At 47.4% G+C, this 14,188-nt stretch overlaps 1 protein-coding gene across 1 annotated transcript in view; it reads left to right on the top strand.

The window, feature by feature from the left end:
- Positions 1-14,144, top strand: part of IFNAR2 (interferon alpha and beta receptor subunit 2) — a 49,439-nt gene extending 35,295 nt beyond the window's left edge. Inside the window, exons 6-9 of the mRNA XM_075542359.1 lie at positions 629-789; positions 6,557-6,722; positions 8,263-8,393; positions 12,148-14,144. Coding sequence (XP_075398474.1) covers positions 629-789; positions 6,557-6,722; positions 8,263-8,393; positions 12,148-12,873 — 1,184 coding nt within the window. The 3' untranslated portion in view covers positions 12,874-14,144. The remainder of the gene's footprint in view (positions 1-628; positions 790-6,556; positions 6,723-8,262; positions 8,394-12,147) is intronic.
- The last annotated feature ends 44 nt before the right edge of the window (positions 14,145-14,188 follow it).

The raw sequence follows: 14,188 nt of genomic DNA, 5'->3' as shown, positions 1-14,188 counted from the left end.
CTTTACATATATTTTATAGATAGATATACACAACATAAGAAATAAACAGCTAATTAGTCTATAGAGCAGTACAAATGGCTCAGTGTAACTCATTTCCGTGAGACAGCTACTACACTGGTAGTCCTTCAAGTCATGAGGGCTGCCTGGTGCAAGTCAAGGAAGCAGACAGCTGAGTCCTCTGTAGAGCAATTCAGGCAATCCGGCCACAGGCAGCAAATAGCAAGGCAGGTCACCAACAGTCAGCCAGATGACAGGGTCTGACAGTCTCCAGCTCAAGAGATGTAAATTCCAATAGTGTGGCGAAGCAGGTCTTGAAGGAACCTCAAACTACAGCCACGCAGTCCACGGGTTGGGTGTCCCACGGGTAGTGTAGCTCGCAAGCTGTAGCAGAGAACCAGCTAAGGCAGCCGCACATGGGTCCAGTCATCAAAGAGCAAGAGATAGAAAGGCAAGGCTTGCCAAACCATTTATCTTTCTACCCTTCAATTAATCCCACATGAGTTCATTGGCCAGGTAGGCACAATAAACCTACCTATCACAGGCAGTAAGTAAGCCTGTATCAGGAGTAACTATGGCAACCGCCCTTGACTAATACCAGGGTTTGTTTCTGTCTTTGTTTTCCTAACAGTATCCTTTGAACCACCAGACTTTGATATTCTTGGTGTCAAGGATCATATGAAGGTGATAGTGAAGTTCCCATCCTATGCAGCCCGGAACATAGACGTGGAAATGTTGCGGCAGTATTTTTCTCTCGTCATTGAACATCAGTCAGAGAAGATGGTGAAGAAGGTAAGTGGTCTCTTGTGTGCAGAGAGAGGCAGTTGTGAGTTGGCAAGGAATGCCCTTGACGTCCTCTGTCGAAAATAAATGGGTGGTCGCACTGCTCAAGTGAAGCGGTTGGGACTTCTGTGTAGTGTGGATTTAAGGAGCTAGTGCCCGCAGGACATTCATTACAGCAAGGCGCATGTGGAAGAGGACATTCATTACAGCAAGGCGCATGCGTGGTGTAGACGGGGAGAGCCGCTAGATGTCTGCCCATGTGAGAAAGGGGTGGATTGGCTGAACCACACAGGAAAAGTGCCTTCCTCTGCTTCTCCGGCCCTCACATGTGGCTCTGTCTCCTGGTTTCCACGAAGTGGCTTTGGGAGGCATAAACAGTTTGTACTCAGCTGCTAGCCTAAAGGTGGCAGTTTGAAACCACCTCCCAAAGTGTAGCCTTTTGTTTTCATAAAGACTACAACCAGGAACCCGTACGGGGTAGTTCTACAATATAACACCCAGGGTCAACAAGAATCAGAATCGACTTGGCAGCAGTGAGTTGGGTTGGGTTTCCACAAAAGACCTAACTGAATGCCTGTAACCACCGGATGAGCCTAGTGTCAGACAGACTTGGATCTTCAATCATTAGTTCCCATGCGTCTGGAAATGCGGGAATGAGCGAAAAATGGACAAACTGCTTGCATGCACCAGTGAGTCCAGCTGTAAGAGCAGATTGTATTTGCATAGCCCTTTGCCAGGTACAAAGCACTTGCAGGTATACCAGCGTACCCACTGGATTTGAGAGCCAGGTGTGATTCAGGCCAAGAACACAAGAAGTCCAAAGGCCCTGAGGCTGGAGAGGACCTGCCAGCAGTGACCAAGGGAGGAGGATCAAAGGAGCAGAGAGGGAGGTCCTGGGGAGCTTGACACTGGGGGTGGTGGGAGCCACTGAGGGCTCTATGCAACAAAGCAACTGAATCTGGCTAACGCTTCCACAGAGCTTCCTGCCTGGTGTGTTAAGAAAAGACCACTGGGACCAGGAGCTCAAGTGGAAAGAAAATGCTTTGAAAGTGATGATGGCAACATATGCACGACTGTGATGGATACAATTGATGTATGGATTGTTATAAGAGCTCCCAAAAATGATCAAAGGAAAAGAAGGAGAAAAAGAAAGAAAAGACCACTGGGGTTAACGATGAAAGTTGGACGATCAAGTACATGTCTATTATGATCCAGATGGGAGATGATGGTGGCATGACCCACTTGGCGGCAGTGGGGGAGGTGAAAATTGATCCGATTCTGCGGCTGTTTTACAAGTAGACCTGGCAGTGTCTCCAGATGGATTGGGTGTGCTGTGTGGGAGAGGAAGAAGAGTTCTGATTCCTAAACATTCAGTAAAAGCAAAGCAGTGCCACTCTCACCACTGGAGGGTGGAGGGAAGAGGGGGTGGGATGGGGGACCCTGATTATAAGGATCTACCTTATAACCTGCTCCCTGGGGATGGACAACGGAAAAGTGGGTGAAGGGAGACATCCGACAGTGTAAGATATGACAAAATAATAATAATTTATAAATGATCAAAGGTTCATGAGAGAGGGGGCAACGGGGAGGGAGGGGAGGAAATGAGCTGATACCAAGGGCTCAAGTAAATGGCAAATGTTTTGAGAATGATGAGGTCAACAAATGTACAAATGTGCTTGACACGATGATGGATGGATGTATGGATTGTGATAAGAATTGTACGAGGCCCAATAAAATGATTTTTTTTAAAAAAAAGCAATGCTTAGATAAGCACTGAAAAAAAAAGATGCAGTGTTGCCATTAACTAAAGAGCCTGCATGGAGCGGGTCTAGGGTGGTGGGTATCCTCGGTTCTGTTGCGGATATGGGAAGTTGGAGATACCTCTAAGGCATTCTGACGAAGATGTTGGGCAGGAGTTATTAGTTCAGGGGAGAATTCCCCACTGAAAAGAGCATTTTCTTTCCACTTGAGCTCCTGGTCCCAGTGGTCTTTTCTTAACACACCAGGTAGCATAGAGCCATGGTAGCATATGTTGACCCTCAAGGTCAGCAGTTCAAAACCACTGCATAGGAGAAAGGCGAGGCTTTCTGTTCCTGTACAGATTTACAGCCCTGGAAACCCACAGAGGAAGTTCTACTCTACCCTAGAGGGCTGCTGTGCGTCAGAGTGGCTGGGTGGCAGTGAGGGCTTTTTATTTAGTTTTGTTTTCAGTGTGGTGAGCTGTAGGGTCACATGCTGCAAGTAGGGAAGTTAGAAGAGGACTCCGACGTGGTGACTGAATTTAGCAACTTGGAGTCAGGGGAGTTTTGGTGATCAGAGTGACAGGAAAGAGGCAAAATGGAGATAGAGTGGAGAGCTAATTCTTTAGGAACACTTCAGTAAAGAGAAAGGAGCCCTGGTGTACTGGTTACACACTGGGCTGTGATCTGCCAGGGTCAGCAGTTCGAAACCACTAGTTACTCCTTGGGAGAAACATGGGACGTTCTACTCCGGCAAAGAGTTACAGGACAGTTCTACCATGTCCTAGAAGGCCACTGTGGGTCGAAATCAACTTAATGGCAGTGAGCTTGATTTGAGTTTCTATAAAGGGGAGGAGAGACATGAAGTGGGAAGGAGGTCCAAAGGGAGTGTGGTAGTTACATAATCCGGTGTCACACTTGAGACTATTAAGAGTGAAGGGGTGGAGCCTGGCCTGCCAGTCAGGTCGCAGCTTGATGACCTCATTTGGTGGCACTAAGGAGATAAATAGCTCACTGGAGCCCCGACACACTCTCTTTGCTTCATCTTCCTGCTGACAAGACACATGGAGCTACCATGATGAAGCCAGAACCCCCAGAGCTGGAAGAGTCACATGGAGACCCCTGCCAGCGCTGACATGCTTCTTCTGCCACTGGATCCACAAGACTTTCCACCCACTGGCTTGTGATCTCTGGTGTGTGCAGAGGGATTGGCTTTGGTTCAGATCAGGCATGGTACCTTCCTAGTCACAGGGTGGAGGAGCGAGCATCCTTGTGTGTTGAAGTGTAGGCCATGGTGGATGCGTCAACTTTCACAGGGAACAGGAAGTAGGGACTGAAGCCTGCTCCACAATGCACAAGGGCAGCACCAGGTCGGGAACCCCGGTACTTTGACCCTAGGTTCTGATGTTTGGCCCTTAGGTGAGAGGCCTCCCCAGGACACCTGCTCTGTCCCTGGCCCACTTTTTTCTTCGGTACTCATTGTGATGCATGAGTTCTTAGGGAATCCCTTCTGCTTCGAAATCCACACACAAGCCAAACTCACTGCTATCAAGTCAGTTCAGACGTATAGTGACCCTATAAGACTGGGCATAACTAACTGTCCCTATGGGTTTCCGAGACCATGACTCTTTAAAAGAACAAAAAGCCAAGGAGTTGCTGATGGTTTCAAACTGCTGACCTTGCAGTCAGCAGCCTACCTCATAATCACTATGCTACCAGGGCTCCGTCCTTCCACATAGAAATCTGGGTGCGGGTAGGACACAGTTGTAAAAGGCTGTTTTCAACTGCTAGTGCTTTCGGGCACAAAAGAGACCCTAGTCTCAAGTATAATTTAAGGAGGATGTCTTAAAAAAGACAAGGACACAGACACATCATCCGGATGAGGGACGCCATTAGCATGAGGTCAAGATGGTGTTCAAGGGTTAACAGTCGGGACAGTAGTTAAATGGAACCAAGGAACTTTTCACAGATTCATGCTTGGTGGTAACATCATGGTAAACGGACCATTAGGAAACATCATGATATATCATTGTGAATGAGGGGAGTGCGGGGTAGAAACCCAAAAGGTGACCAGATGATTTTTTAAAATTTGTCCCGCGCCCTGGGGTGTTTTTTAAAAGTCCCGATTTTTGGAAAGAATGCATGACAAGCTAGGGTATACGGTTTTTGGCTGCCATGTGGCTATTTTGCCAGGATATGAGTTTTATCAATGGTGACCCGCTTTACCAATATTAAAATCTGGTCACCTTACCCAAAGCCCATCTGTAGGCAACTGGACATCCCCTTACAGAAGGGTCACTGGGAGGAGATTAGCCAGTCAGGGTGCAGTATAGCACTGATGAAACACACAACTTTCCACTAGTTCTTTAATGCTTTCCCCATCCCACTATCATGATCCTAGTTCTACCTTACAAATTCTGCTAGAACAGAGCATGTACACTGGTACAGATTAAAAACTGAAAACACGGGGAATCCAGGACTGATAAAGCCCTCAGAACCAACAATGAGAGGAGGGGAAGGAGAAAGTGGGGTAGAAAGTGGGGAACCGATCACAATGATCTATATATAACCCCCTCCCTGGGGGATGGACAACAGAAAAGTGGGTGAAGGGAGATGTCGGACAGTGCAAGACATGACAAAATACTAATAATTTATAAATTATCAAGGGTTCAGAGGAGGGGAAGGTGGGGAATGAGCTGATACCAAGGGCTCAAGTAGAAAGCAAATGTTTTGAGAATGATGATGGCAACAAATATGCTTGACACAATGGATGGATGGATGGATTGTATAAGAGTTGTACGAGCCCCCAATAAAATGATTGAAAGAGGGGCAGGGGAGAAACATGATAAATGGAGAAAAGGTTGAAGTTGTCAGAGATTTTGTCCACAATCAATGTTCATGGAAGCAGCAGTCAAGAGATCAAAAGACATTACATTGGGTCCATCTGCTGCACAGGAGCTCATTAGAGGCAAGGCAAGAATGTTACTTTGAGGACTAAGGTGCGCCTGGCCCGAGCCATGGCATTTTCAGTCGCCTCATATGCATGTGAAAGTTGGACATTGAATAAGGAAGACTGACGAAGAATTGATGCATTTGAATTGTGCTGGTGAAGAATATTGAAAGGACCATGGACTGCCAAAAAAAACACCAACAACTCCATCTTGGAGGAAGTACAGCCAGTGCTTCTTAGAGGCAAAGATGGCGCGACTTCATCTCACATACTTTGGACATGTTGTCAGGAGACACCAGTCCCTGGAGAAGGACATCATGTTTGGTAAAGTGGAGGAGCCGCGAAGGAGAGGAAGGCCCTCGGAGATGGATGGGCATCGTGGCTGCAATGATGATCTTGAAAGGAACAATTGTGAGGGTGGCTCGGGACCGGGCAGGGTGTCCTTCTCTGTGCACAGGGTCGCTGTGGATCAGAACTGACCCAGGGCCCTAACAACAACAACATGTGTGCGTGTGTGTAGACATGTGTACATGGAGTTTTGTGACACTGTTGCTTGCTCTTTCTGCCTAGGCCTATGGTAGTTCTATTGCTCCCTATTAAAAGACAAACACCCCAAAGAGGTAGTAGGGGCTGTGCCTTGATTTCTGAGTCCTGCTGTACCAGATACCACCAGCGAGTGGCCTTGCCCTTTGCTCTCGTGTGCACATGTGTGAGTGCTCAGGCGCATGCACACACCTATCAGCTTCTGTTCCTTGGTTACCCCCACAAGGCATCTCTTTCTCTTTCTCTCTCCGTCAATGCAGGCTTGACTCTGTGCCTGCTGCTACTCCATGTACCAGAAGGAATTAGGTTTAGGGCCTGCCCTTCACTCTCATCACCTCTTTAACATCACCAGAAACCCTGTTTCACCCAAGAGAGGGATTGCATCCAACACATATTGGGAGGCTTTCTAGTACATATTTACCATGGGGCCGGGGTGCGGGTGCAGGGAGGCAGGGAATTGTGGAATCATAGTTGTTGTTTTTTTCCAAATGAAATGAAATTCTTTCTAAAGGTCTAATGATTTTTTTTGCTTATTGTGTTTCAGTACAATCCCCCAATAAACGGAAACTTCACTGGAAATTTCACCTATGTCATTGACAAGTTAATTCCAAACGCAAACCACTGTGTATCGGTTTATTTTGAGCCAAAAGACCTGGGACAATTAATAAGACCCAGATTGAAATGTGCCCTCCTTCCTAGCCAGGAATCAGGTACGCTCATTCTTGAAACTTCAGAATCTGTGTATCATAGAACAGTAAAGTGTGTCTCTCCGTAAAGCCACGGAGCGGACTATCTTTCCTGTTGGCCAGTCACTTATGGGGTTGTTCTCATAATGTAGGGGCGGTCAGATATCTACCTTTACACAAATCTTCCTTGTATTTCCAGGAGTCGGGATTAAGTTCAGTGCAGTGTCGCTGCAAAATAAACGTAACCCGTTGCCATTAGTGATTCTGATTCCTGGCAGCCCTGTGTGTGACAGAATAGAACTGTGTTCCATAGGGTTTTTTTGGCTATAACTTTACCAGAAGCAGATAGCCAGACATTTCTTCTTGTGGTCCCAGGGGTTGGTTTCAAACCACCAACCCTTTGGATAGTAACCAGGAACCTGTGTGCGTTAGCTCAAGCCAAAGACGAAGGTGCAGGCATACCAAGCCACTGTGTGGAAAGCATCAGAGGTCAGGGTTGCAAGCGGTTAATACTCTTGGTTAAAAAAAAAAAACAAAACTCTTTGTTGTTAAGGAAGGGTTAAAGGTTCAAGTCTACCCAGATGCACTGAGGAAGAAAGACCTGGTTGTCCATGTAAAAACCCCAGCCATTGAAACGTGGATGGAGCACAGCTTGACTGTGCAGCACATGGAGTCCCCTGGGTCAGACTCCACTCAAGGATGCTTGCTTAGGGTAGCTTTTATTTGTTGAGTTGTGTAACTTCCACTTTCTTCTCAGTCGATTGGCATTATGGGGGAAAGGGTCGATTTTCCACAGGAATGATTGGCCATGACACTAAGGGAACTTATAACAGGCTCAGGCTGCAGCATCCCAATTTGGTTTTTGGCTTGGCAAAAATCCAGCCACAGAATAAGAGTTTTTAATTTTTTTTCATCAAGACTCTCCTTTTCATACTTTTTGTTGCCTGCATTGCATACTAACATGTAGCTATGACGCATTTGAAATGTAGTTAATATGACTGAGCCATTGCATTTTCTTTTATTTAATATTGATATATTTCAAATCAAATAGCTGCTTGTGACTGACTAGTGGCTACCATATTTGTCAGTGCAGTCATAGGGCATAATGATGGCTGGAAATGCATACTACATTTAAAAACTAAATCTGTTATTTCATCATTTTTAAAAGTGTACATGTATGTGTATATATATGGATTCTTTCCAGTCTTCTATATTGACAACATATAACTGGTTTTGCAAACTTTTACTTCCTTATTCCTGGTGGCATACTGGGTTATGTGTTGGGCTGCTAACCTTAAGTTCATCAGTTCAAAACCACCAGCTGCTCTGAGAGAGAAAGATGAGGCTTTCTGCAGTCAGAAGTTCCAGTTCCAGGAAACCCTGGGGGATGGTGGTTGGAGTCGACTTGATGGCAGTGAGGTTTTTTGTTTTTTGGGTTTTTTGGTTTGTTTGTTTGTTTGTTTGTTTGTTTCAGTTTGACTTGCTTTTGTTGCTTTTCACCAAGCAGTGTTCACGTATCCCCATCTGTGTTTGAAATAAGGTTATTTTAATTTTTCCTCACCAGAGTCATCCGAATCTGCCCAAAGTGGAGGAATCGTTGCTGCATTTTTAATAGCAGCCTTCTTCATTAGCGGCATGATTGTACTGAAACAGATGGGCTATATATGCTTAAAAAAGTATTTCCCCAAGACGTTGGTAAGTCGTTTGTTTTTCTTTGTGGTTGGTTTGTTTTGTTTGGCTGTTGGTTGGTTAGTTTTGTTAACTTATACTTAAATTTTAACTTATGGTAAGTATCTTCACGGAAGAAAATCCCATTTTCTGAAGTATGAAGGGGTTACACCGCATTCTAGATTCTTTTCCATATCCTCAAATTCTTTTTCATCTCTTTAAGTGTACATTACATGAAGGTGGGTCAAAAATAGCTACTTGGTTTCCAGTTCACACATGCACAGGTTTATTCCAAACAAAGCATGTGTCCCTATCACTCTATGATCCGTACACATCACAGACACGTTCTCTCCGTGATACACTTGGCGGAGTCTCATTAGGAGACCATCAAAGCAAGGTCTCGTCAAAACAGGGGCTTCGGAAGTGAGCTACCAGACCGGCTAGATTCAAGGCCAAAAGGGTGGTTCTGAGGGTTATGCCAACGTTTTCAGGATCTATCGAGCTCATCTTGATAGGTTTTGTGATCACAAGGTGATCACAGGGTTTATTAGGAAAATATTTTTGGAAAATGAAAAATGGAATGGGTTGAGGAAAGGGGCAGGCAAATTGTATCAAGGAATCCACCCACCCCCCACCCCCAATCACAATAAGGTACCTGCTGATTCTTCAGGAGAAGTAAGAAGTGCCCTATGAGAATTTCAGGGGGAGCTTATAAGCTCCCCACTACATCCACCCTACAGCCCTGATCTTACACCTTCAGAGTTCTTTTTGGTCCTGAAACTCAAAGAACATTGCAATGGCGCACAATTGGAGTCCCTCGAGGACACCCAAACTGCCAGGATGGTGTGGTCTAAGTAGCAGTGTGCGGAATGCTTCAGGAGAGATGGGACCTCACCTTCAGGAGCACCTGGGCTGGCCGGAGGAGCCCAGAAACTGTAACTTCACGTGCTGGTATTTTTTGTTTAACCAAGGTCTCTATGATTTTATAGAAATCCCTTTTGACTTACTCTCATGTCTGTGCATACATTTTGCTTTCTTTCGACACTTTTCTACCTATTATTTTTAATAATCGTATAGTATCCCATTAATGCAGCGGTTCTCAACTTGTCACTCATGACCCCAGCAGCAAAATGAGAGTTATGAAGTAGTAATGAAAATTATGTGATGGTTGGGGGTCACCACCACATGAGGAACTGTATGAAGGGTCGAGGCACTAGGAAAGTTGAGAACCACTGCCTTAATGAGTCATTGTTTCCTATTGCTATTTCTCAGGGGAAAGCCGAGTACCTTTTGAGATGTTACTCTTTGGGAACTTTAATGACGTCTTCCTTGTTTTTTGCCCTTTCATTTTTGTCACGATTTAAGTACTCCATTTCATTTGATTGCCAAGTCGATCAATCTGTGTTGTGACGTCCTTTCCTTCTCATGTGCCACTCCGTGCACTTTTACCAACTGGTGTTCTATTGAATGGCATTGATTCACCCGAAGTTTCTTCTGCTGCCTTACCCTTTGTTATCCCTATCTGCTTGACAGCTCTTGTTATTTCGTTGTTTGCTCGTGCTTCCACGTAGGCTGATCTGCCTTCCTTCACTTTCCAATCATTAATTACCTTCCTTTTCTTGATATGTTAAGCATAAGCTTCATATAGAGTTTCTTCTTCTTTTTAATTAGTTACAAAGGTTTTTAGAATGAATCCTAATTCTAGCATGGCTTCTTGCTCTGTCTCTTTTGTTCAATTATGCCCTAAGCTGGTTGGCCAAGTACTTTTGTTTCTGGTTTTGTTTTTTAACAGTTTCCTTGGCACTCGATCCACATAGCATACAATTCAGTAGTTCAACCATATCAAGATGTGTTGTACGATCTTTACCACAATCAATTGCAGAACATTTTCTTTTTCCCCATACTCATGGTTATTCATGTAGGGTTTTTTTTTTTTCAATTTTGGCAAAAATATACACAACAAAACACCCACCAATTCTACAACTTCTACATGTAGAATTCAATGCCATCAACAATACTCTTCCTGTTGTACGGCCATTACTGTTATCCCTCTCCAAATTGTTCCAGCACCACTGCCATGAACTCAATGCCCCTAAGCAAACACTTCCTCCGTCACCCTGGTAACCGTCAGTCAAGGTTGCTTGGGTTTTCAGTAGTAGTTTTCTTGAGAGACTATTCACATATCATACACTGCCATCGTTAAACCACTTCTAAGAAGAGGTTTACATACATCATCACAACCAGCTCTCATGCTCCCTCTCTTCCACCCAAGAACTTGACGATCGTGAATTTCTTAAGACCCCCAAACAACCCACATCCCCTTTCCCTGGGCTTGTGTCTCTCCCTCTCCAAGCCGGCAGAGTGTCCTTGCTGCCGAGGAAAGTAAAGGAATGTGGGTGTCTCTCCTCGCGGTGGCCACTCTTCCCCAGGCTGGGTTGGCGTGGGGCAGGTTAATCAAAGAGGGGCTGGTGCAGGGACAGGCGGGGGGGGGCAAAGAGGACAATGATGGGGACCACTCCAGGTCACCCTCCTTAATCATGGCCCTGTTGGGATCAGTTTGGGGAATGACTCCCCAACTGGTTGAGACAGCCTGCCTTGTTTTCGCTTGACTCCCTCCACCCCTGTGTCCTGGAGGCATTGCCTACCAGAGGTCCTTCGCACCTTGCGCCTTTGCCTTTTAGAAGTTCCTGTGTCTTCAAGGGCCTCAAGACCAATGGAGACACATCCCCCTGCTCTGTGACCCTGGCGGGGTGGGCCTTCTAGACTACAGAGCTTCTTAGACTTTTCCCACTTAGAACCCCTTTTTGCCCGAGAGGTTTGCAGCCCAGATAAGCACTCCGGAAACACCTCAGATTCATTACGAGTTAAGAGTTTACTTTTTGGTTGTTGCGCCTTCAGTACCCTTACCCTGTTGCTAAAGTTTTCATGACACCCACATTCAGTTAAAGAAACTTTTATCAGTTCGCCCACAGCTCTTTGATAGCCCTTATGGATGTGCTAGAGGGTAAGCATCAGACTGCTAACCGCAAGGTCAGCAGTTCAAACCTACCAGCTGCTCCACAGGAGGAAGATGAGGCCAGCTCCTCCTTTAAAGAGTTACCAAGCCTCAGAAGGTTGGGAGTTCGAACCCACCCAGAAGCACTTGGGAAGAAAGGCCTGACTGTGCACTTTGAAAGATCACACCCAACGCCTTGAAAACCCTATGGAGCACAATTCCACCGTGCAACGTGGGGTTGCCCGGAGTCAGAATCTAGTCGGTGACAACTAGTTTGACCTACGGCTGCTGTTGGGAGCCTTTCAGTTGCTCTGTCTCATAGCGACCACGGGCATTCTAGACAGAAGGACCACCCTTACACTTGTGGGTATGGTTGAGCCTACTCTGCAGACACTGAGTCAATCCAACTCTTTGGGGGTCTTCCTCTCTCACAGACCCTTTGTTTCACTAAGCATGATGTCCTTCAGCAGTCGGTCCCTTCTGATCCTCAGCCCAAAGTTAGTAACACCAAGTCTAATCATTCTCCACTTTTAAGGCACATTCTTAGCTATCACGCCTCCAAGACAGACGCGCTCATTCTTGGGGTGACCCACAGTCTATGCACTATTCTTCACCATTACCGTCCACCAAACGAGTCCCTTCTTCTTCTTTGTGCTCCGTCATCGTCCTTTGGTCATCCTCTGCTGTTTGAGATGAGGGGGGGTTGTCTCACCCCCAGTCAGTTAGTTGGTCTCAGGCCATTGTAGTATACAGAGAATGACCCAGCCTGTTGTATGTTTGTTCTAGAGCTTTCATAACTGGTCTGCCTGGATATTCCCCGACCGGCAGCCACTGGAAGTCGTGGATCCAGTGGAGGTCATTAATGTCTGCCAAAAGAAGAAGGTGTGGAACTACAGTTATGATGACAGTGACAATGAGGAGGAAGCCGCCCTTAGAACAAACGCCGCCGGCGGTTACACCATGCACGGACTCATTGGCAGGCCCCTGACTCGGGCCTCGGCCACCTCTGAGGAGTTACCCCTCGTAGACCCAGGTGTGGATGAACCAGACCTGTCCGACGAGGAGGCTGGCCTCCCCCCAGTGCAAGAGCCCAGCCCGGGGCAGTCAGAAAGTGCAAATGAACCCTACCAGGGAAGAGAGAGCCTGCTCCGGGAGCCCTTTTCTGAGGGCCACAGCAGTCCTGAAGAGGAGCCTGGGGAGAAAGTGAACTTTAACGTGAATTTAAACTCTGTGCTTGTGAGGATCCTGGACGATGACACAGACGTCGCTCCAGTGCTTCCATCTCCTCCGGGAGAGACAGCCAACCCCGAGGACCCCAGCGAGCTGGAATCAAGCTTCCTAATCTCCGGGGAGGAGGAGACGCCGCCATCCTCAGAGTATCTGTGGTCGGAGGATGATCTTTCCGAGATAAGCGACGCGGAGGATTCGGAGGATTGGGAGGATTCGGATCCCGGCTTCGACGGTGGCTATTTAATGAGATTAGCCCAAAAATATGAGCGTGAAACTGACTAGAAGCTGTTACGGGGTGTCGTTCCTCCCCGCTGCACCCTTTCTCGCCTAAATGTGGAGTCAAAGACGAACCTGCCTGATTCCCTCCTGCAATCGCGTCTGTGCGGCGGCGTCTCAGTGGAGGGCCCAGGGACAGGAGCCCACTTGGAAAAGGACCGCCGGTGACAGTCCCCTGGACTCCCCTTGACTAGCAGTGTGTCCGCACATGGCCGCCAAAGTAAGGAGCAAGGACCCGGTGCTTGGCAGCGGTGGGCCAGGGTGAGACGCGGGAGGGACCGGGAAAGACCCAGCCGGTGTGCTGCCTGGGTCCCTAAGTCGAGGCCTTTCAGAGGGCAGCAGCCCAGAGGAGAGAGGGTGGGACTTTGCACCAGAGAGGGGGCCTGGTCCAAAGCACCTCCCACCGCAGCCCCCGGGGCAGATCCGGCTTCTCGGGAATCCGACAGGAAAGGGACAGCACAGCCGGGCTAGGAGGACGCGCCCTGATGGGCGGAGAGATGGAACCTCAGTGCCTTCTTTGAAAACTTGTGGAGAGTGCGCGCAAGCGCGTGTACACACACACACACACACACACACACACACACCCCTAGAGACGCCCCAACAATTCAAGAAGTGCTCCTCCGTGGGCTAATCCCAGTTGCCCTGCCTGTCAGGATACCTTCTGTGAAGATGAAGGGAAGAGGCAAAACTGGGAAGCTTCCAACGCCCTGCTCCGCGCCCGCGGCCAGGCGCGGTTTCCTGGGAAACCGAGGAGTCTGGACTCGGGCTTCCCCCAGAGGCCAGGAACAGGCGGTGGCGGGCGGTGGGCAGAGCTGAGGGGCCCCGCTCCCCGAGAGTGGCTTGCTCGGACCTGCCCCTGGGCCGCATCTCAAGGGACGGGCTACCCATGTCCGAGGTCACGGACTTCGGATGGGCTGTGTTTTCATTGCTGTAAAGTAACCCGAAAAAGCAGGGGGTGAGAGTGCGCCCTTAGTTTACATTTGATGAAGTGCCCTCGGAGAGATCTCAACAGCTGCAAGATCCACGTCTCCTGTGTTTTGACAGTCCTGCAGACGGAACTTTTAGGGACACCTCTTTTTGCTGCCGGTGTGTGTGTGTGTGTGTGTGTGTGTGTGTGTTTATACATGCATACATATTTTTAAATTTTGTATTGTTGGGGTTGTTCAAGGGTAATCCAAGCATACTTTTATGACAAACTTGTAGCACAACTCTTTTTAATATTTCTAAACCATTGACTTTGTACGACGCATGAATTATGTCAATAAAACTGTTCGAAAAACCAAAAACACCGTTTCTCAGATCTATGGCCCTGTGAGCATCT

Source organism: Tenrec ecaudatus, chromosome 2 (assembly GCF_050624435.1).
Source record: "Tenrec ecaudatus isolate mTenEca1 chromosome 2, mTenEca1.hap1, whole genome shotgun sequence".
NCBI classification, from domain to species: Eukaryota; Metazoa; Chordata; class Mammalia; order Afrosoricida; family Tenrecidae; genus Tenrec; species Tenrec ecaudatus.
Note: the sequence above shows the minus strand (reverse complement) of the source record. Positions and strands in the feature narration are given on the sequence as shown.